The sequence below is a fragment of the Calonectris borealis genome, chromosome 4, assembly GCF_964195595.1.
Source record: "Calonectris borealis chromosome 4, bCalBor7.hap1.2, whole genome shotgun sequence".
NCBI lineage: Eukaryota > Metazoa > Chordata > Aves > Procellariiformes > Procellariidae > Calonectris > Calonectris borealis.
In genome coordinates this window covers 17,326,468-17,349,932 of record NC_134315.1, presented here as the reverse complement: position 1 = coordinate 17,349,932, position 23,465 = coordinate 17,326,468, and the positions used below count along the sequence as shown (strand labels likewise).

The 23,465-nt window shown below is 44.6% G+C and overlaps 1 protein-coding gene across 1 annotated transcript in view; it reads right to left on the bottom strand.

The window, feature by feature from the left end:
* Positions 1–23,444, bottom strand: part of LOC142081746 (ADP-ribosyl cyclase/cyclic ADP-ribose hydrolase 1-like) — a 29,614-nt gene extending 6,170 nt beyond the window's left edge. Inside the window, exons 1-5 of the mRNA XM_075148807.1 lie at positions 23,098–23,444; positions 3,984–4,113; positions 3,301–3,436; positions 2,423–2,505; positions 594–670 (exon numbers count right to left, since the gene is read on the bottom strand). Coding sequence (XP_075004908.1) covers positions 594–670; positions 2,423–2,505; positions 3,301–3,436; positions 3,984–4,113; positions 23,098–23,336 — 665 coding nt within the window. The 5' untranslated portion in view covers positions 23,337–23,444. The remainder of the gene's footprint in view (positions 1–593; positions 671–2,422; positions 2,506–3,300; positions 3,437–3,983; positions 4,114–23,097) is intronic.
* Between the last annotated feature and the right edge of the window lie 21 nt (positions 23,445–23,465).

The following is a 23,465-nucleotide window of genomic DNA, read 5'->3' as shown; positions in this document are numbered from 1 at the left end:
CTGCTAATGGATTTTCATAGACTATTTAATTGCCTTATGGTAAAATATTTTCTCCCCATTCTTATTTCACTTTCAGGAGAACTTTTGAAACTGCAGACTGAAACAAGGTGAAATTTTTCCATCTTTAGTGCCTTTTCTCCTGTTCAGTTTATTGGCTATTGATTTGATCTGGTGCAAGGGAAACGAACATGGCTATTCCCCCGACCAGCATATTCTTCCTCTTTCAATATTATTCAAAACTGCACTTCCAGCCAGGTAACCCAAGGAAGCACAGTCTGGAGGGGTAAAATCCAGTCAGCTCCATGAACAGTTAGAAATGTGTCATTCATGTGTAATGAATAAATAAACTGTAATAATAAAGTTACTTTGTGCAGTAAGAGCATACTGGAAACCCCACCTGTATACCCTCTGAAGGATTTCAATTACAGTCACTGTATAGAAGGAGTTAAGTGAATAGCTCTACAACAGCCAATGGTTTAGACCACTATAGGAGTTAACCAAAATCCATTCTGCACTGGGTCTCACTGGCAAAGACGTGTTCACCAGCATGCAGGCCCCAGAGAAACACGGATGGTAGCATGCTGAGCAAATACCTGCTGCTTCTGAAAGCTCCAGCTTCTACTGATCCATTGAGCATCACTTGAACCACACCACATGCTGCTTCTGCAAACTGAACAAAACAAATGGACATTGCACTCTGACACGACATGCAGTACCACATCGGACTCGGGGCTAGTAGAAATTACTGTAACTTCTTTGATGTCATCAGAACTGACTTATACAAGTAGAGGATCTGGCCAGTATTTTTGCAGAACGTGCCAGTGCAAAAAAAAGCCTCTAAAGGCTATGGCAAAACTGTGATAAAGGTGCATTAGCCAGCTATGAATTGGCAGTCTGAGTTGCATGGGATTAGCATAGCAACTTTGCTGTCACTGCTGCTTTCAGTTTTTATAGGGCTTCCCAGAGCCCCAGCAGCTACAGCTGTCTGATGGGGCTGTAGTAACTTGGAATAATCCTCAGACTGCTTTAATTCAGACAGTAAGGACGATCCAGAACAGAGGTACAGTAGTTTAAGGACACGAAAACCATCGTGTATTCGTTACCTTGTGACTCATGCTCTGTGTTCTTTTGTGGCTTGGGATTCTTCTCCCCAGCGGTTTTTGTAAAACTCATCACTGAGTTTTGTCTGATTTGCTTTTTAAATTACTGGATCATGTAATCACTGCTCTGCTATTCTCTAAAACTCATGGCCAAATATTTAAAGACTACTAAGGTTACAACATAAAGTACCCACTCTAGATACATAATCCATTGGTAAGACAAAGAATTTTTAAAAAGCTTAACACAGGTGACTGTACTCATCAAATCTTCCAAGTCCTCTTACATATAAACAACGTGGCTCAAACTCAGATCCCGAGAGCTGTGAAGTTGCAGGAAATTTTCATTATGTGTAACTCCCTAATGTAATAAGCATGAGTTTTAGTAGATCTTAAATTTATTTGGACTAGAAAGCCTGCAGTTGAGCAAGCCTGACTCTGTATGGTGGTTTATCCCTCCCAGACTCTGGAACTGAGGGGATTAATGAGAACATAGAAACTGTGTTGAGCTTGGAAGACTTATGTACACTAGTTTACCCACAAAACATTTTTTTTTTTACAGTGAGTAGACTTTTTCTTACGTACATGAGAGCTGAAGCATACAGGAATGCTTGTTTTCCACCTGGGCAGTCATCTACTAACAGTCATATCAAGGGTGAAGTCTCAAGAGACATGTAAAATTAAACCGATACAGGAGAGCAGTTTTTTTTCTGGCAGTTTTTTTCTATAAAGTGCTGATTCAACAAAGCCAGGCTAACTGCTTAACTCAGACTAGCAGGGTCTCATTCATGTGATGAGAGCTGGCGTGTGCATACGGGTGGGTACATCGTAGGAACCTTGCCAGATACCGTTGTGGGAGGACGTGCTCTTCAGGTTTATGCCGGGAAGGTGCAAGGGGATTCTTAGCTGCTTGGAAAATTTCTGTGCCAATTTGGGCACTGCTCTCAACATTCACATGCTAAAATGTATTTTATTTCAGCAATTTCAGTCTTGTCATTTAATTAAGGTGGTGATTATTATTATTGTAAGTATTATTTGCAAAGTTCCAGCTGTCTGCCAAGTGTTGTTCTAGACACTGGCACACAGTATCTGTCCACAAATAAGAATGCCCAAACTACAGTGACATTAAACATTGTACATAAAATATGGGCCTCGGAAATACAAATTTCCAACGCCATGATTTTTAGCACCTGAAGCTAAAGCTCATGTGAACTTTTACTATTCCATGTTTTAAGTCCAATCTACAAACTCACATTTTTGGCTGTGTCAGAAACTTAGTGCCTTTCAACATTCTTGGATTCGGGGAGATTTATTCTAGATCTTACCATCTTGGATGCCATTTTCCAGAATACAGAGCTAGGGTTGCTCTCACATTCGCTTCGTTTTGGACAAGATTCATAGTTGATTCCTGAGAAGAAATATGTTTATAGAACAGCTATGGTTAGAATGAATATTGTTGCAATGTTTATATAGCTTTGAGAGCTGATTAACGATGGCAAAAAGATTTGCCCCCTACCAAAGCAAGAAGGCTACATGAGGACAGGGCTCTAAGAGGAAAAGGAATTTGCATGTGTTCAAAGGTCTTCCCGTTTGCTCACACGTTTCAGGGAGGCAGCGGCAGGCCCCGTATGCAAATAATTCTCAGAAAATTGAGAAGGGAAAACATACAGTCCTAAAGGTGAGAAACAGGTTGGCTCTTGACAAATACTGTCCGATTGCACTGAAAAATTAAACTTTGCCCAACATTTTCAGTAATTCCAGCCCAGTTTAGAGGTTTTAGCCTTAAGCACCAACCCAGGAGCCACGCGGGCAGCAATAACCCCAGCGTACCCACATGCTGCCCCCGCCACTTTGACTGGCCGATGGACCTTTTTGAATGGCATGCTTGTTTTGCAATTTGTCCCACAGAAGTCACAGGAAGGAAGCGAGTAATCTAATAAAGAGGGATAGATGTGACCATTAGTCCAAGCAGCAACTTGGTGTTTTAATAACAGCCAAAGTTGTGTTTTGTAAATTAACCTGAGAACTAAGTATTATTTTCCGTCTTCCATAACATGGGGCAGAAATACAGTTAAGGTTTTAAACTAAATTACAAGAAAAGAATATGTGAAAAGGATTGCGCTTAGGTCTAGATATACAACAGAAAAGAATAATTTGGAACTCCAGTGTTCATATTTGTTTTGCAAAAAACAGGACTTATTACCTGGGACAGAGGGGTCTCCACACCACGAAACCCTATCAGCCATATAACCCAACAAGGTGTCCTCCAAGGTAAGGAAATTTTGATTGGATTTTGTATAACGATGAGCGAGGTCACTTGTCTTGCTCCAAAACAGTGACTGTGAAATAAGGTACAATGTCTAATAAGTGATACTTATACTAGAGCTGGTCAGGAAATTTTCCTGGAGAAAACCAAAAAGTTTTCATGATAATGAAGGAGTTTTAGTTTTTATTGAAACGCTGCAAGTTCACCTTAGTGGGTCAGTTCTTATTTCTGCAGCCCACGCTCCCATTTCCAAAATCTTTTTGGGTGGTTATTTTTTATGGAAATGGACGTGTTCAGCCTGTAAAGCATTTTGAAAGAAAGGTTTTGACTAGTTCTCATAGGATATATACCTAATTTGTTGTGTGCTTTTTAACTGCACATGGAAGAGCAGCTTTTTGGAAGCAGTGTCCCTCTAACAGCATGATAGCATGCTGCTTACAGAGAGCCATATGCTCGGGGAACAGGACTACTGCGGTAAGCGCAAGAGCAAAATATCCTCCTCGTCAACCTACAGAGCCTCAAAATCATGACGGACAAGATCCCATCACTCAGAGCGCTGCACAGACATGCCGTCCCACAACAATCCTACTGAAGCAGCCCACCATGCATTGTACTGTTACCTTGTTACAGGGTATAGGATGACTCGCTAACTCCATTAAAGGCCGATAATCTTCTGATGTAATATTACAGGGATTCTTGTAAATGAACGCATGTTTTAATGATTCCCATATTTTTAGGCAATCCTTATCTCTGGCAAAAGATTAAAACATAGTTAATTAGTATTTATGAGTATTTATGGCTGTGAAAGGATCTCCTTCTGTTATGGTCAAACACTATGGATCAGATTTTAAAAGAGTTCTAACTGTGCTCAGGCACCAAAATACATCATCCATTACCAAAGCAGAGTATCTTCAGCAAATTAAGTATAAACTGAGGATTGAGCAGTTCTAAAACATCTTTCTTTCTCTCCTGCATTTTAAATTACTGATTATTGCAATATCTGAATGTCCTCTATGTTTTGCCCCTTAAAAAGAGCAGTTATGATATCACATAACCAGAAGATCAAATTTCTTGTTTATTCATGCCAAATCATGAGAAGCAAATGTGGCAGACTATATATAGCTTGTATATTTTAAAAGTATGGCTGAAGGATACTGCCTCCTCAGGTACAGTGAGCCAAGAATATGCCCATGTGTCTCCCTGCAGAGTGTTCGACTCTACAGAAATAATATCTATAATTTTATCTAAAACAAAAGCCAGGGTCTGGCTGTTTTGGACCTGATACTATTTTCATTTATGCACTAATTTGCAGCTATTGACTTTGCTGGAGCCACAGCTGATTTGCACACGTATAACCAAGAACCAGATCAGGTGCTTGGTCTCCAGTGGGTTTTTTCAGTCTCCTTCTGATCCTCCACTGCGTTACAGGTTCTGGCCCTTTTGCTCTCACTGGCATGGATCAGAGGAATTCCACTAAATTTACATGGGGGGAACTGCTTCATGCCACGACACAACCCTATCACCCCAGCCTACACTTGTTTCTTAAGATGCTGCTTCGTCAGCCTAGGAAATAAAGCACCTCTCTGCTGACGGAACAGGGCCCCTTTCGTACCTACCACAGGGAAATCTGTTGCCCAGTGCGGGCAAACCGTATCTCTGTACCGAAGTACCGCCATGCTCCCTTCCCGAGGCTGCAGCATACAGTAACGTTTGGGACGGCTCATTTGCTTTCTTGTACTTGAAGTAATGAATGAAAACTTGCATTAAGATAATTCATAACTATTACGTGGTTTCGAGGCTGTCCCCCATGGGCGCACTTCCCTTCCTCTTCGTGCTCCCATAGTTTCAGGCCCGCGTGGAAAGCCCGCCCCTCTCCTTACAGCAGTGACAGTAATGCAGAGATTCTGCATCCTTCTCCTCCCTATTTTTATGTAAATTTAAAACGCTGACTGCATTATCCTGCTGTCGGCATGTCTGAATGGAGCTATTCTGACTGTCTTTGACTCATCCACTCTTTCTTCACTGTTTGCAATCATCTCCCAGTGTGTTCCCACTAAAAGCCGTTTGAAGAATGGACTTTTTCTTGTGTGAAGAAACTGGTGCCTTCAGAGCACTACAAAAATAGCACTGATCAATCAGTATGTGACAGACACACAGCTGCAGGCTTTGGTACCAGTTGGCACTCAGGTAACATGTAGGATGTGGAATTTGTTTAGTCTTAAAAATAGTCCTAAAGGGATTAAGAAAAACAGTAGTAATTCATTGAAGATTTCCGAACATTTTCAAGTAGATCTTCCCTACAGTTGTGTGATCTCATTCCTACTACTGAACTTGATCACGATTTCTACTGAGTGCCCATTTGAGCATCAGAGGGGCAAACTGGAATGCAGAGAGTTGAGCTGTTTGTATTACATGGGCCACCTCTAAACTGCGGGACCCAGAACCACTTGGCAGCTCCTGGCCATTTCCTCGCTGTCTGGCCAGGAACTCTTTTCCTTCCTTTCCTAAGCCTTACGGAAAATAAACATCACAAGAAGAGGACAGACTCTGTCTGTCTGTGTCCAGAAGAAAGTGACAGCACCTGACAGCACTGCATCCCAGAGGGAATGCCTCTATCAGACACACTGCAGGGGTTTGGGCCAGTATCATTCTGGGAAGGAGCAGGCAATCCACAGCAAGATGTCCCTGGCCTTCCTTCCCTTCTGCCTTTATTTATGCAGCAACAAATCTAAGTTATCATTATATATGATATTGGTTACTGGGAGGCCATACCACCACGGTGGTTACTACAGCAGGTTTCCATGCCGCAGGTCCTCCTCTGTGAAGGGTCTATGGTGGATACGTCCTCATCTCTCACTCCTGGGGCAGCCAAGTGCATTTTGCTGCAGAGCTCTATCTGGGCTGCAGCTATCCCGCAGCCTGACCTTGCTGATTTAAAACGAGCTTGGGTATTGCCACTGTACAGTGCTGTCTGAAATGTGGCCAGAGCCCGGGGCAGGGACAGGCAGGTCAGCCTGGAGGGTCTCCGGCCGTACGGCCGACCGGGGCAGTGCTGGCCACATGCCGAATTGCATTTCTCACCGTGCCAGCCTGTTAGAGGGGCAGCCCCAGCTGTGCTAGGGACCACACCTCTTGTTTATATAAACCACATTTACCTCCAGGTAAGTAAAGACTAATAATAATGATGGTTTTTTTACTGGCTATTGTCTTTTATTCAGGAGCCTAAATGCACTTTCAGTTATGGTCACTGTAGGAATAAGAAGCCAAACTGCAGATATTCTAGGGCGCACAGTCATTGCTTTGCTGTTGCACTGTCATGTCAGGGAGTATTCACGTTTTACTTAGCAGAATTTAACTTGGGTGTATTAAATTTTCTTCTGGAGGAGCCTGTCTCTGGCTGCAAACTGTGAAGTAACCCACAGAGACCATCCTCCCAACTTTGGTACTTCATTTAGGGGTTGGGAAGTTGTAAATACCTCTCCCTGCCACACAGGATTACAACGTGACCGCACTGAATCAGCCAAAAGAGAGGGCTCCTGCTGATTAAGGGGTGACATTACAGAAGAGGCAGCTGTCCCCTTTGCTTTGCACAGTCAACTGTCCCATAAAGAGAATTTGTAGGGCTTGGCTGTAAGCACCGGTACATCTCACAGACATTTACATGGCTCACACTCTCTAATCTGTCAAGTGATTTGTCCTTCTGGCAGGGTTGTGTTTTTTTTTTTTTTAAAGCTACTCCTGAAATCTGTTCTATGTAACAGTGTTAACAGCCACAGGTGACAGCTGGTTACCTGGTCATTTATGCTTTCGTATTGCAAAGTTTTTAAGCTTGGTCTCAGAAGACAGAATATTTTTCAAGGAATCATAAGAAAAAACTGTTTTTCTATTTCCAAAGCAGAGAGGTAAGTGACAGACACAGTACAAACCATTTCTGCTGCTGGACTCAAGTCACGGCCATGAGAAGCATGAAGCAACAACTATCCAGGTGATTCACGATCCTGCCGAGACAGCTTGCTGAGTCACAAATTCCAAGTACCAGTTTTCTAGCATTTCAAGACACCAAGCTCAGCACTTGATGATGTGCATGGATGTCACTCATATCTGAGAGAAGAGTCCTTATCCATAGTCCTGGCAGAGCTGAGCAAAGTTACGTGTTTAATGTCATAGAAGTGGTAGGGCTTAGCCTTCAAATGGGGGAAGCTCTTCTACAGCCGGTGGAACTTTGAGTTGTACCACACAGAATGATAAGGCATGAAGATGGGCTATTATAGGCAATTTCAGCATCGTTTTAGAAATCAAAATACAGATCTTCAACGTGAAAAAATACATACGAAAGCTAAATGATATTTCATTTTTGCTATCCTCACCTAGCAACATGTATAATTTTACAACTGAATAAAAATAATTGATTTGCCATTGGAAAGCTATTTCTCTGATATGAAATACAGGTTTTGCCTCACATCTCAAAGAGATTACCAGTCATATAGAACTCCGATTTTGGTTGATATATGAAAAAATAAGTAGTGAGAAGACTTTAGGACTTGTTAATCCCAGCTCCAGGAAGATATGCCACTCTTTCCAGGCTCACTGTTGAGGTAGGCACTATCAATAAAGTTTCACCTGTCCCTTTTTCCAGCACAGCACGAAAATATTTGTCTGGTGTGCAGCATTTAACTCACACTAAGCAGAGGTAAGGGCAGAGACCTGCTGTAGCTCTGGGCCTCCTGAAAACAAGATGAGAAGTTTGCTGGCACTTGGTATGCAAAAAATTCCAGCAAGAACAGTTTCAGGTTGAAACAAGCACATTTGCCTTGCCAAAAAATGCCTGAGAAACCCGTCCTCTTAAGGCTGCTCCCAACTTCTCATTGTGAAGTTCTCAGTCACGGAATGGGCTCCTTTTGTTTTCTTCCTTGGTTTACAAAAGAAAGGAAGGGTGTGAAAGAGATCACCAGCTACCAGTTAATTAAATTTATCTAATTCAGATACGGGAGTCCATGGTGAATATACTTAAGTGCCTGTGGGGCTGTGGGGCTCGTGTGGCTTCTCTGGTTTTTGTTTGTATGTTTTGGGTTGCATATTAATTCTGCATCATATCTGCAAATATCATATCTTTATGCATAATGGATTTCTTCCTTTGAGGCTAACTTTGTTTATCCTGAAATATTTAAAGTCTTTTATTCTACTACAGAATCTGAAATATTTAATCCAAATTCAGTGACATGTAAAATAAATATACTCTAATTTCCAGTTTAATTTTTTCAAACTTTTTTTTTATGAATAGAGTTTGGGAAATGCTGGTAAATGTGAAATAATCACTAATAGACTTAGAAGGAACACTGTGAAACCTGCTGTAAACTCAAGAACTGAACCTGCAAAGCGAGGATTGCAGAACTTGCCTTATGACCTTTTGGAGACAGAGACTACATCCTGCACTCAGTATAGCATCGAATAAGGACTGGGAAACAAATAACCATTAAAACTACATTTCCTTATTAAATCCAAATGTTATACATACTGCAAAGCATATCCTGCATTTGTGCTTATATTTGGGTAGAAGTTGCATTTTCCAATGAATTTGAGTATTTCTATCCATTTACCTTTTATATGAATATCACATTAATCTATCAAACGGAAGCTGGGGGCCAAGAATATTTCCATTAGCAGCTATCCTAGCAGCCAAACTTTAATGTGCATATTAGAAAAATGGACAGCTTCTGCATCATTATCAGTACACTGGTCTGGCTAACCTTGAAAGAGTATCCTTTCACTTAAAGGAACAGGATGGCATTGAGCTACCTGGGAAATCACTATTAACATAGATTTTTTTTTTTTACTTTGTAATTTTATTTTTTTTCTTTAACTGGAAATGACGGAGCAAATTCATCCCCAGTTGAAATCTACTTAATTAGTATAATATCAATGATAAGTTTCATCCCTGCTGATTTCAGTTCCACCATGAACAATGTCTTGTTTTCAGTTCAGCACTGGACTGACACTGGATGCTAAAAACATCTTCAGAAAGGCAGTGTCTCCTTGGGCTGTGTTGCCTCTAGTTTTTTACTCAAAAATTTGAGAGAGACACTTCAAGTATGGGACCCGTTTTAAATTTACAACTGAAAAATGACTTCCAGGCTTTGTTCTGGAGAACTCCATCAACTCTGCCCATATTGTTCAAACCACTCTACCAGGCAGAGACACTTCCCTGGTGAGACATGGTCTCCCCTGCAATCAATAGCAGCTTTTCCAAGGTCCAGAGTTTTCTTTCTAAAAGATGACAACGTCTTCAGGCCACACTGAGATTTCAGTTGTGGCTCTGTGGTGAGGCTCTGAAGTTAGAACTGGAAACAGTCCCCTGAGCCCTTTATGTAACTGGCCTTGGCAGGGATCAAACCTCACCAGCAGCTGCAATTTGTATATGAAAATCCTTCTCATTTGCTGCCATCGTTAGCCAAAACCTAATGCAGATATGCACCTAAGCACTCAGAAATCTGGCTCTTTAAAAAGTCAGTGAGAACTTTGTGGTTATAACAAAGCTCCTTAAAGGCATGAGACCAATTCACACTCTGCTGGGAGTCTAAGGCATCCACCTGTAAACGCCCAGGCGTTTTAGGAGAATGCATACCAAAGGATCTAAATGGTGTAGCAGTATTTCTGCAGCTAACAGACCCATCTTTGCCTGTGTGTCAGTTTATCTGCCTCTTTTAGGTAAACTGTGATGGCTGTAGACAGCGGTGCAATTTATACAGCCACATGCAATTTATTTTTTCATGTGAGCTTATGAGTAGCTATGTCTTTATGTTGTCAAAAATTGTACAATGAACAATAACTCTTACGTCTGTGTTGAGAGGAAGCCCTCTGTAATCCAGAATCCTTTTGCTACCTTTTTTGCCTTAAATATTTCTGTTTTTTCTTCTGCTGTCCCTTCCCTTCTTCCAGCCTTGCCGTGTCTCACTGCTGCTTCGGAGTAGCTTTTTTGGAGCGGCTGCCAAGCCCAGCCCGGCGGCTGTGGTTGGACTTCTCTGCAGCCAGCTTGAGCGGCGGGTGCGAGGAGCTGAACGCAAGGAGAACACCGCCATCACGCAGGAGAAGGGACTTCGCGGGAGCCGCGGCTGAGGTCAACCTCAGGTGTGCGGTCCTTCATGCCGGGTGACGGCCCGACCCATCTCCAGACCACTGAGTCAGAAAATGGGTTCGTGCATACAACGGATCAGCTTCGTTCCTATTATTCTAGTACCTAAAATCTCCCCGCAGGTATCTTTGTGCTAAAAATCAGACAAATGCGAATTAAGAGAGGTCAGCCAATATGCTGTCATCGCTGAGGATTTGAGGAGATTACTGTCTGCTGCTTTTAGCATTAGGGTAAAAGAGAGGGGAAAAATTACCAGGGGAAAGGATGAAGGAAAAAAATCATGGAAGAGCTGTCAATCTCAATGTCTTCAATGAGCACTAGCCTCTCACTACCCACTTAGTTTAATTATTGCAAAGTGTCTGCCACCGTAACTTTTATGGTAACTGACTTTTTTTCAATATGAGAATGACATACTTGATTTTTTTTGGCAGCTTGATTTTGTAAGTATTGCCCTCTGTTAATTAAGTATTTCAAAAGCCAGTAAAGAAAGCGTTGGAGGAACTGACTGGGGATAGAGACAGAGATCCAAATCTCTGCCTCAGAGAAAGATGACTTCTGGAAAGGTTGCCCGTAGGCAGAGCAATTAAATTGCCCACGGCAGAGGTGAGGAGTCTGGAGGTCTGGAAAAAGAAGTACAAGGTGAGTTTTCCACTGGGTGCACCTCCGGGCTGTGTATGTTTCTGTATGAGGAATGACCTGGAACAAACGATACCTCCTAGTCACACTGGTCCTTCACCTTTGGCAGGAATGAGAGGGTTTTAAGGGCAGGTGTACTTGTGGGTTTGGTTTATAGCTCCTAGAGTATTTTATGTGAGTTGGGAACCGGTGCTCCAGAACAGCATTAAGCCTTATCGCCCTTCTGGGAAGGCTTGAGCCAAAAGGTGGCAGCTATAAACCAGTGAAGAGTTCATCTACACAAGATTTTTTTGCTGGCTGGATTTCAGCTTTCCTGGGTGAAAAAACAAGCTGCTTAGGCAGATGGTGTTTTCAGCGATGCTCTGTAAGTGGGACGCAGCCTCTAGAAGGGCAGAAGCCTTACCTGGACTGCATTTTGACAGAGGATTATAGCTGCTTTACAGTTTAAGCTTCCAAGTGAGGGCCATGTCATCAACAGATATAGAGGGAACAAATTTAAGCTGACGTCTTACCCCTTGATTAGAAAGTGTATTTTTAGTATTGTTTTATTTTTAATATTAAACTTGGAAAAACACTTCTATAAGAATGATCTAAATAAAAGTATGTTATAGCAGGGAAACACTCAATGGCTTAATGCAGCTGCAGATTCTTTTTTTCCCATAACATGAATTTGCAGTACATTGGTTTTTTTTATAGAACTAAAACTGCTGGGATGTGGCATAAATGCAGTAAGTCAGGAGAAGTCCCTGCTTCAAGGGTGGCATGTGTCTGCAGGACAGGGACAAAGGAACAGATCGGAGATTTAGTACAACTGTGAGTGAGCTCCTTGCTAATACCTTATTTTGGTGTCATCTCCTGAGAAGACAGACTGCATCTTTAGCATCTGTTTTTACCCTTGGACACTTGAGGGAGATCTTCATTTGACCCCAAAGGGAAAAAGGATCTGTTCCTCCTATCCCTATGGATAAGCAAAGTTACATTTCCCCATGGTGCTCTGAGGGGTTAAACAGTTCTTGAGTTTTAACCATACCTTAGCAATGACAGCTGAACGGTACCACCTCTGAGCACGGCTGCTTTCACCGACACCTCTACAGATGTGACAGGAGAACTGAAGCAGGGAGAGGTGGGAGGGAACAGGATTCCCCCTTTCAGCAACAACAAGCTCTTAGATTGGCTCATCCAAACATTTAATAATTTCAATCCTAGGGCGGTGCTATAATTTAGACAGCCACCAGCCATTGCTCTGTATAGCCAATGCTATAAAATCAATAAACAAGAGAGAAGGCAAAGAACAGGCAGCTAACTGACTGTGCGTCACTAAAGAGCTGCATAAAGTTGCCATAGAAAATTAAGTTGAACAGTATTTCATCAACAAATACTTCTGATTAATGTGTAGAAGGCCAGTGCAGACAGAATGATATTCTGTCTGGTATCTGGGATTAAAACCAAAGCAGACTTTCACTGCAAAGAGATTTTAATATATGATGGTGGGGTAATCATGATGTGTAGGCTAACCCAAAGGTGAAAAATTATTTTAAATCCTACAGAATCTTGCAGTAAGAACCATTAAATATCTAACCACTGTTAAATAAATGGAAGAAGTTTGAGTATATGAGAAATATATAGCCCTTTAATAACAATTTTTATATGACTATAAATCAATATAGACAACAGACAGATGAGTTGACATATGGTTGCCAAAGCAAGAGATAAATTCAGATCTCAACAGCATTTCTGTACCTCAGAAGTACATTGATGTTGGCCATGGAGAAAAGACAATGCATCTTTTGACATCTCCCCCTTAAATTTGCAGGACACTCTCAGACTTTGGGTTTCTGTTGTCAGTGGAGTTACAGCCTGGGAGGGTAAATTTTCTGCGCAGAACTGAGTATGAGCTTTGCACAGAGTTGGATGGCCTTCCACAGTCTAGCATTGATGTTTATACTCCAGAGAGCAGAAATAAATATGTTCGTGATTAATTATCTCAAGAAAAAATAAATGATAGCTACCCACTGCCGTAAGAACTCACCTCTTGCTAAAGAGAAAATTAATTCTTTCTAATGAACTTCCCCTAGAAAGAGATGACAATAAAACCCAAATGGAGCTCTGTCTTACAGCCCAGAATAGTTATGGAAACTAGCCTTAAACAGCATGAGGACTCATTTGAAGGACCAACTATAGAACCAGTAGCCCTATCTCTAAATCCTAAAGTTCTAATAACTGTCCATTTGTGCCTACTAAATGTTATATTCCAGTTCCCCCTTAAAGCTGAGTACAGCGTATTTCAATGGAAGTGTATCTTTAAGTAAGACTCAAACAATTGTTAACAATTGTAACGATTGTATCTTAGTTACCAAGAAATTACAAGAACAAAGTCACTCATATACAAGTTAGGGGAAAACAATTGTAAAAGAAGACCTATACATAAGTTTTATAAATAATACATGTTATAAATATTAAAGGACAGAAGAAACGAAAAACAGAGCTATGCATGTTTCATATAACAAAGGCTAACAGAAAAAGTATTAAAGTCAACACATTGGCACATGAAATAGGGAGGGGAATATTAAGAGTGTACACTGAAGGATTGTAACAAATGTTCTGACTTGGGCATTTTAATAAGCAGTGTGTTATTATGATGATGTAGTGCCCATCTTAATACTGAGAGACAAACCAAAAGTAGCAACAGATATCAACACCATTGCCACTACAGATGAGCCAAAACGTTTCTGCATCACTGTTTATTCTAGTTACCCAGTGGATCGCTTGCAAGTCTAAAAGCATTTTCTAAGAAATAGAAGAATAGGAAGGCACTCCTGGAGATTGTCTAGTCCAACCCCTGGCTCAGACAAGGTTGCTGAGAGCCGTGTCCCGCCTGGTTTTGAGCATCTCCAAGGATGGAGCCTCCACAAACTCTACAGCCAACCTGTTCCACCCTTTGATCACCCTCAGAGTAAAAAAAGGGTTTTTGTCTTATGTTTAAATGGAATTTCCTGTATTTTAGTTAGTGCCCATTGCCTCTTGTCCTGCCACTGGATACCACTGAGAAAAGCCTGTCCCTCTCTTCTTTGCTCCTCCCATAGGTATTTACACACCGAGCCTTCTCTTCTCCAGGCTGGACAGTCTCATCTCTGTCAGCCTCTCCCTGTATGTCAGACACTTCAATCATCTTCGTGGTCCTTCACTAGACATGCTCCAAGTATGTCCCTGACTGGGGAGCCTAGAACTGGACCCAGCACTCCAGATGTGTCTCGCCAGTGCTGAGCGGAGGCAGGATCACCCCCTTCCCCCTGCTGCCAGCACTCCTCCTCACGCAGCCCAGGGCACCATTGGCCTTTGCTGCAAGGGCACGTTGGTTGCTCATGTTCAGCTTGTCCGCCAGGACCCCATGTCCTTTTCCACAGATAGACAGCGCAAATAAAGCCATTTGTTTGCTCTAGAACCCAAAGGGATGGCGTAACAATGGTAATAATTCAATCTTTTTGGAAAGCGTATATTTAAAAATAAAGAAAAGCTAAATCCTTTGCAGTTTGATGTATATTAAATTGAGAAGCTTTAGAAGTCTGCAGTGCACTCTAAAAGGTGCTAATGCATTACAATTAGGTAGTAACACCGTACTCTTCAGAAAACTGTGATTCAGTAAAGGTTTCTCTTATGTAAGGCATATTTCCTTAATGAAAAAACGAATCTCAGGTAAGTTTCAGTATAATGTCATGGTTGTATAAAATAAAGCTAAGATTTTTGTGACACTGAATCAAATCATGGCTGTTGTTCAGTGCCATGCTTGATGTGAAAGTGTTAACAGTCAGTGAACAACTACAATGAAACTAAATTAAAAATGCCTAGCAAAGCATGAAGGTAAAATGCAAAAGTAAGCATACAACAAAACCCAGATTTCTTTCTGGAAAAAATTATGCTGCAAGTGCAACAGTAGCTCACAGAAAATCATGTTTCCTATGTTCTTTTTGACAAAATGTATCTCCACCTCCACAGGCTGCAAAGGAATGGAAAGGCAAAATGCATTCATGATCATGGAGTCAGAAGACAAAGCTATCCTGGACGTGCACCAACTTTTACTAAATTTAATGGCACTATAGACTGTTAAAATTCGTTATAACAGGAATTTGCCACTACCTATAAAAACAACATTAGTTCATCTAATTGTATTTAAGGGGAAATATATCTTGTGTGTCCACATGACATTGCATGAAAAATGTGTTGAAGTTCCATGCTTTGCATCTCCATCACCGGGTGTTTGTACCGCTTAGTCAAACCCGGTGGGATTGCTGGGCCTGGAGAGTCAGATACGTTACTGAAGCGGCTCCCTGTCTGCGTCCTTGGTGCTCTCTCACTGGCGGAGGTTAGACAAAAAATAAGCTGGGTTTGCGTGGCAAGGTTTTGGTAGGGGGGCTATAGGGGTAGCTCCTGTGAGAAGCTGCTAGAAGCTTCCCCTGTGTCCGATAGAGCCAGTGCCAGCCGGCTCCAAGACGGACCCACTGCTGGCCAAGGCCGAGCCCATCAGTGACAGTGGTAGCCCTCTGGGATAACATACTTAAGAAGGGGGGAAAATACTGCACAACGGCAGCCGGGCAGAGGAGTGAGAATATGTGAGAGAATCATAGAATCATACAGGTTGGAAAAGACCTCTAAGATCATCGTGTCCAACCGTCAACCCAACACCACCATGCCCACTACACCATGTCCCTAAGGGCCTCATCTACACGTCTTTTAAATACTTCCAGGGATGGTGACTCCACCACTTCCCTGGGCAGCCTGTTCCAAGGCCTGACCACTCTTTCAGTAAAGAAATTTTTCCTAATGTTCAATCTAAACCTCCCCTGGCGCAACTTGAGGCCATTTCCTCTCGTCCTATCGCTAGTTACTTGGCAGAAGAGACCAACACCCACCTCGCTACAACCTCCTTCCAGGTAGTTGTAGGGCGCGATGAGGTCTCCCCTCAGCCTCCTCTTCTCCAGGCTAAACAACCCCAGTTCCCTCAGCCGCTCCTCATAAGACTTGTGCTCCAGGCCCTTCACCAGCTTCGTTGCCCTTCTCTGGACACGCTCCAGCACCTCCATGTCCTTCTTGTAGTGAGGGGCCCAAAACTGAACACAGTATTTGAGGTGCGGCCTCACCAGTGCCGAGTACAGGGGCACGATCACCTCCCTACTCCTGCTGGCCACACTATTCCTAATACAGGCCAGGATGCCATTGGCCTTCTTGGCCACCTGAGCACACTGCCGGCTCATGTTCAGCCGGCTGTCAATCAGCACCCCCAGGTCCTTTTCCTCCGGGCAGCTTTCCAGCCACTCTTCCCCAAGCCTGTAGCGTTGCCTGGGGTTGTTGTGGCCGAAGTGCAGGACCCGGCACTTGGCCTTGTTGAACCTCACACAGTTGGCCTCAGCCCATCGATCCAGCCTGTCCAGGTCCCTCTGCAGAGCCTTCCTACCCTCCAGCAGATCAACACTCCCGCCCAACTTGGTGTTGTCTGCAAACTTACTGAGGGAGCACTCGATCCCCTCGTCCAGATCATTGATGAAGATATTGAACAGGACCGGCCCCAGTACTGAGCCCTGGGGAACACTGCTCGTGACTGGCCGCCAACTGGATTTAACTCCGTTCACCACAACTCTCTGGGCCCGGCCGTCCAGCCAGTTTTTTACCCAGCGAAGAGTGCACCTGTCTAGGCCGTGAGCCGCCAGCTTCTCTAGGAGAATGCTGTGGGAGACAGTGTCAAAGGCTTTGCTGAAGTCCAGGCAGACCACATCCACTGCCTTTCCCTCATCCACGAGGCGGGTCACCTGGTCGTAGAAGGAGATCAGGTTGGTCAAGCAGGACCTGCCTTCCATGAACCCGTGCTGGCTGGGCCTGATACCCTGGTTGTCCCGCACATGGCTCGTGAGCACCCTCAAAACCAACCGCTCCATGATCTTCCCCGGCACCGAGGTCAGACTGACCGGTCTGTAGTTCCCCGGATCCCCCCTCCGGCCCTTCTTGTAGATGGGAGTCACATTGGCGAGCCTCCAGTCATCCGGGACCTCCCCAGTTAACCAGGACTGCTGGTAAATGATGGAGAGCGGCTTGGCAAGCTCCTCTGCCAGCTCCCTCAGTACCCTCGGGTGGATCCCATCCGGCCCCATAGACTTGTGAATGTCCAGGTGGCATAGCAGGTCATGAACTTCATCTTCTTGAATTATGGGGGGTTCATCCTGCTCGTCGTCCCTGTCTTCCAGCTCAGGGGGCTGAGTACCCTGAGGATAACCGCTCTGACTACTAAAGACTGAGGCAAAGAAGGCGTTGAGTACCTCAGCCTTTTCCTCGTCCTTGGTGGCAACGTTCCCACCCACATCCAATAGAGGATGGAGATTCTCCTTGGCTCTCCTTTTGTCATTAACATACTTATAAAAGCATTTTTTGTTGTCTCTCACGACAGTGGCCAGGTTGAGTTCTAGCCGGGCTTTTGCCTTTCTAATTTCCTCTCTGCACGACCTAACGAGATCCCTGTACTCTTCCTGAGTTGCCTGACCCTTCCTCCACAAGTGATAAACTCTCCTTTTTTTCCTGAGTCCCAGCCAGAGCTCCCCGTTCAGCCAGGCCGGTCGCCTTCCCTGCCCGTTCTTCTGGCGGCACATGGGGACAGCCCGCTCCTGCGCCTTTAAGACTTCCTTCCTGAAGAACGTCCAGCCTTCCTGGACCCCTTTGCCCTTCAGGACTGTCTCCCAAGGGACCCTCTCGACCAGTGTCCTGAGCAGGCCAAAGTCTGCCCGCCGGAAGTCCATGGTAGCAGTTTTGCTGGCCCCCCTCTTTACTTCACCAAGTATCGAAAATTCTACCATTTCATGGTCGCTAAGCCCAAGCCGGCCTCCGACCACCACATCTCCCACCAGCCCTTCTCTGTTTGTGAACAGCAGGTCAAGCGAGGCATCTCCCCTGGTGGGCTCGCTTACCAGCTGCGTCAGGAAGTTATCCTCCACACACTCCAGGAACCTCCTCGACTGTTTCCTCTCTGCCGTGTGGTATTTCCAGCAGACATCCGGAAAGAGAGAAACAACCCTGCAGACACCAAGGTCAGTGAAGAAGGAGGGGGAGGAGGTGCTCCAGGTGCCAGAGCAGAGATTCCTCTGCAGCCCCTGGTGAAGACCATGGTGAGGCAGGCTGTCCCCCTGCAGCCCATGGAGGTCCATGGTGGAGCAGATATCCACCTGCAGCCCTGGAGGACCCCACACTGGAGCAGGTGGATGCCCAAAGGAGGCTGTGACCCCGTGGGAAGCCCACGCTGGAGCAGGCTCCTGGCAGGACCTGTGGACCTGTGGAGAGAGGAGCCCACGCAGGAGCAGGTTTGCTGGCAGGACTTGTGACCCCGTGGGAAGGACCCACGTTGGAGAATTTCGTGGAGAACTGTCTCCCGTGGGAGGGACCCCACATTGGAGCAAGGGAAGAGTGTGAGGAGTCCTCCCCCTGAGGAGGAAGGAGCGGCAGAGACAACGTGTGATGAACTGACTGCAACCCCCATTCCCCGTCCCCCTGTGCCGCTCGGGGGGAGGAGGTAGAGAAAATCAGGAGTGAAGTTGAGCCCGGGAAGAAGGGAGGGGTGGGGGGAAGGTGATTTAAGATTTAGGTTTTATTTCCCGTAACCCTACTCAGATTTGATGGGTAATAAATTAAACTAATTTCCCCAAGTCGAGTCTGTTTTACCCATGACGGTAATTGCTGAGTGATCTCTCCCTGTCCTTATCTCGACCCACGAGCCTTTCGTTGTATTTTCTCTCCCCTGTCCAGCTGAGGAGGGGAGTGACAGCGCGGCTTTGGTGGGCACCTGGCGTCCAGCCGGGGTCAACCCGCTGCAGCCATTTTTAAATAGTAGGTCCTTGCAAGCTTGGCTTAGCTTGGGTGAATCAGAGACTGAGAAGTTACTGCAGATCTGGGGAGGGGTAGTCATTATCTGGGAATGAAAAATCTCTGGAGCTGCATATGTAAGACGAGTTTATTTCCAGATTGAAAAAGTAGCATTGTTTGTGTTTCGAGGATCAGTGACTATGACCTCCTTTTAGATGTTTCTTCCCCTCTCCTTCCCCAGGTCACGAAGTGCCGATCATATCTGACCTCAGCCTGCCAATTCAAATACGGTGAAGAGGAAAACTAAACCAGTTAACTTCGTATCAACAGGTTTTATGCTACATCTGGTAGTACCTGTTCTCCCCTGGCAGGCATCAAGGTGCAAAACCGTCATACACAACATCCGCCAAGCGATGGGTAAGTTACCAGGTCACCACAACTGGTCTTGACCAGCACTGACCTTCTGAATGATCTGCCACTGACCTGGCCCTGCAGAAGCCTGGTGCTGCTGAGCGTGCAGCTCTGCACTCCCCATCACACTTCCCTCCTCTGATTATACCAGGGATAAATTCTGGTAAACTTAAATTTGTATTGCATGAGACCTGGAGTATGAGAATTGCAAGTGTTTTATTAGCCACAAGAGGGAGGCCGTATTATTGGGAAAGAGGAGACGAAGTAATTTGAGGTCAAATCCCTCCTTCAGACCAAACTGCCTTTGGCCTTTATTCAGACAAAACTACAATACATACCAATGGCATGGCTGATGGTACGGGATTTTTGCAAGACCACTGAAAGCAGAACTTGCAGCTTTTGTTAATGTTGGAAAAAAAAAAAAGACTATTGAGCTGTGACAAACTATTGCTTTAGCTCTGACTTCTGGCAGCAGCCAGTATTTTCCAGGGAAGACAAAAAGAAATGCCTCTCGTTAATGTATGTATCTAACTGTGCAACTATGTGTGCAGGGAACAAAACCCCTAAAGCCTGTTGCTATATCATCCGCATCTTTTCCTAAAAATGAGGCTAATATTGCAAATGCAGTATTTGAAGCATTTGGTATTCCCTGCTTGTTTCTCCTCAACTTTGGCACGACGACAGTTCTACACAGGAAGACTAACAGAGGAAACTGTATGTGTACAAATGATAAGAGTCATCCAGCCAGCAGCAGAAATAAAACCAAGGGTTGTTAAACAAGGCAGGTAAACAAAATTATTACCAGCAGGTGCTGTATACAGTACCTGGGAATTGTTCTTTAGCAAGCAAGTTCAACACAGCACCTGAATGTTTTGATGATTTTGGAGAATAAGCGAATCAACAGGATAAAATCTGATTGCATGACGCGCTTACAAAACTCGACTGCAGACAGCAGCAGTCTTTCCAGTGGCCTCATTAGGCCTGGTTCAGCCCACGGTTCGTATCGGAACAGGCAAGAGCTGACCAGAGCGTGCTGACTGTGTACGGTGCTCGGGGCTCCAGTAAGATGAGGGAGAGTGCAAGGAGGTATCCTCTAGGGCTAAAGCAGCCGTCATGGTGAAGGTGTACATTAGCACGTCCATGCCCTTCTCACATGATTTATAGCATGCAGTTGCAAAAGCAGAGCTAATTGGGAGCTGTAGATTCCTGGCCCCTGTTAAATCCATCTGTGATACCTAGAAATATTATAAAGTCCATATTCATATGTCACAATCCCCCTTTTTTCCAAAACCAAGCAGCTATTCCAATTTGAAATATGGCACTCCAAAATGTAGTAAACAGTCACGCCAACCACTGCAGTAGAACAGATTGCTATTTTAAAAAAAAAAAGAAAATATTGTCAACGATGGAACTTAGTGGCTTTGATATAAAAAAGTAAAAATATGAGGAAATGTCCATGAGTTTACTAAAAGCAGAGCTTTTTAAATAAATGCACATGTTGGTGTATGATTAAAAGGGCAAGAACAGACTATGGACAAATTTATGAGGAAATTAGAAGATTTCTAACCAAGGTTCCCATGGTGGGAGCAGTGGCAACAAAAGTCCTAACTGAGTAAAGGACACAGCTTGCTCAGCTTGTAAGCCTGCCCGAGTTTCTGCAGCTCCCTGTTCCTACTCCTTTTCTTTGACGAAGTGCACCAAAGATCTCACGCAACGCAAGATCCAAGGCCTACATCAGTGATGAAAGAGCACAGGATGAAAGATACGGGGCTCTCTGATGTGTCCTGAAGGCACCCGCTTTATTATCAGAAAGTGCCAGTGACAGAAGCGGTTGGTTACACAACAAACTGCACTGAGCTCAGCAGGATCAGAAACGAGGAATCTCAGGTTGGATTCCCAGAAAAGCACCTACATTTAATTCTCTGTTCAGGAACCTCCTGAACATTCCAGGTGTACGTAAACGAGCATACTTGCCTTTTTCAGTGCTCTCTGTCTCAGATAAATTTGACTCTTAAATAAAATAAAACAAAAAAGGGTCCTTCTACAAAGAAATCATTTCATCTGAAAGAAAGTGAGATCACAGCCATGAAGCTATTAAACACTGCTGGATTAAGAATAGCACAAAATGTTATGCCTTGTAAAAACAACTTTTTTAGAAAGGTTATGATCACGGGTTTGTGATTTTTTAAAAAGTGTCCTTGAAAGAATTGCTTAAACAACTTATTCCCAGGTCAGATTCAGACTGTGGTGTGAATGAAAACATATGTGACATTGGCTGGAAACTTACTCACACAAAAGTGTTTTTTACATTTTCAGCACCCCAATTGGAACGAAACAAGCAAAAGTAATAAAGGCTATTAGGCTTCAGATTTAAATATTGAATGTATACTTCTCTAATAAATTAATGTGCACTTTTAGAAACATGTACATGATTTTGCAAAAGTTTCAGGAGCTTTTTAATTTTATTCCTAAGAGAAACCCCCTTCCCTTCACCAAACCCAATTAGGTGTTTAATGTAAAGCATGCACTTAAATCTGCATGCTCAGGCCATGATTTTCCACGTGCTCATTTCTCTTCAAATGCTGCAAATCAGCTTTTTCATACAGCAGCGTACATCCGAGGCCAAGAGAAGTCCAAATGCAAGCAAACTATGTACAGCTTTGTTTTTATCAGCCCAATGTCACGAAAATGAGAGGTGGCAATTGTCTTTTTGAAGACAAGACCACGATGGTTCTGTCACTTGGCCAAGGTGTGGGGCAGCCCCACTGTGCTCAGCCCAGGGTGGTGGAAATGCCTGCCAGAGGCTTACTGAGGACACAAGATAAGAGTGGCTGGTACCACAGAAGTGATGGCTGGGTCCCTGCTGAGAGACCCTGGCCTCCCTGGATCCCATCCTGGGGGGCTGGGTGTCCCCAATATCCGCAGGGGTACCCGGGGCACTCCTTATTTCATCCTCTGCCTTTCCCTGCAGCACAGAGGATCAGAAAATCAGTTCTCAGCCCTAATATGCTATTGCAGACCTGGGCCCAGGGAATCCTCTTCTGCAGCAGAGGAGCGGTGGGCTGCTCGGGGTGTTACACCACTACCTGCTGCCATGGGCTGAGCAGAGACCACCACTGGGTGAAGGTTTTGCCTGGGACTACCGTGCTGGCACTGTGATCCCTCTGTACTTCTCTGTGCAAGCTGTCTGTGCTCATCGCGATGTTTTACCCACACGCTAAAAACATCTGTTTTGGATAACCCCAAGATATTTCTTAATGCTTTTCTAACATCTTTGTCCATCCTGTAAATCTGTGCTGAACCTTCTTCTTTTCCTCCCTCCTGTGTAGTTTTGGTTACGTGAATGCAGTATCACGTGTTACAGGATTTTTGGCAGGTTGGCTTTATAGCGAATTGCCTTCACCTCCACATACTCAAACCTGTTGGAATCCAGCTTTTATTGTAGCTGGCCTTAAAGAAGTTGCAAAATGCATTTATGATGGAGTTTTGACCTACGATTAGCATTACTTACATTGGCTCTGCAGGTAGTTTCCTTAAAAAGCCACCACGCGGGCACCGACAGTTGCTGTCTGAGTTTGTACATTTTGCTACAAAACAGAGGTTTTACCCCCCTGATTTCTCTCTGCCACTGCAAACCTAAGGGACACGGCCGGGTGGAGGTGAGAGAGAGCTCTCTTCTGTTCACCTTACACACCTGACGCACGACCGAGACCACTACTCACCCCAGCTCAGGGTACCGCGCCATGACGTAGCTGTAGCATCTTCCCAGGATAACTTCTTGCAGATTCTTAGTGGTCCCTCTGTCCTTCCACTTCAGCATCTGGGAACTGACCTCTTGCTTTCCGTGAGTCAGGAGAGAGGCCAGCACGACGGCGAGGACGAGGGCGGCCAGCAGGACCACGATCCCCACCAGAAGGACGGTGCGCTGCCGCGTCCGGGCAGAGCCCTGCCGGAAAGGCATCCTGCGAGGGCTCGCTGAGGAGCAGCGGCAGCTGCTCTCCCAGCGCACAGGGAAAACAGCCTTCCAGCGGGCGGCTCTGCGCCTCCCCCGCCCCGCGCTCGGCCCCGCCGGCTGGCCGGGAGGCCGGGC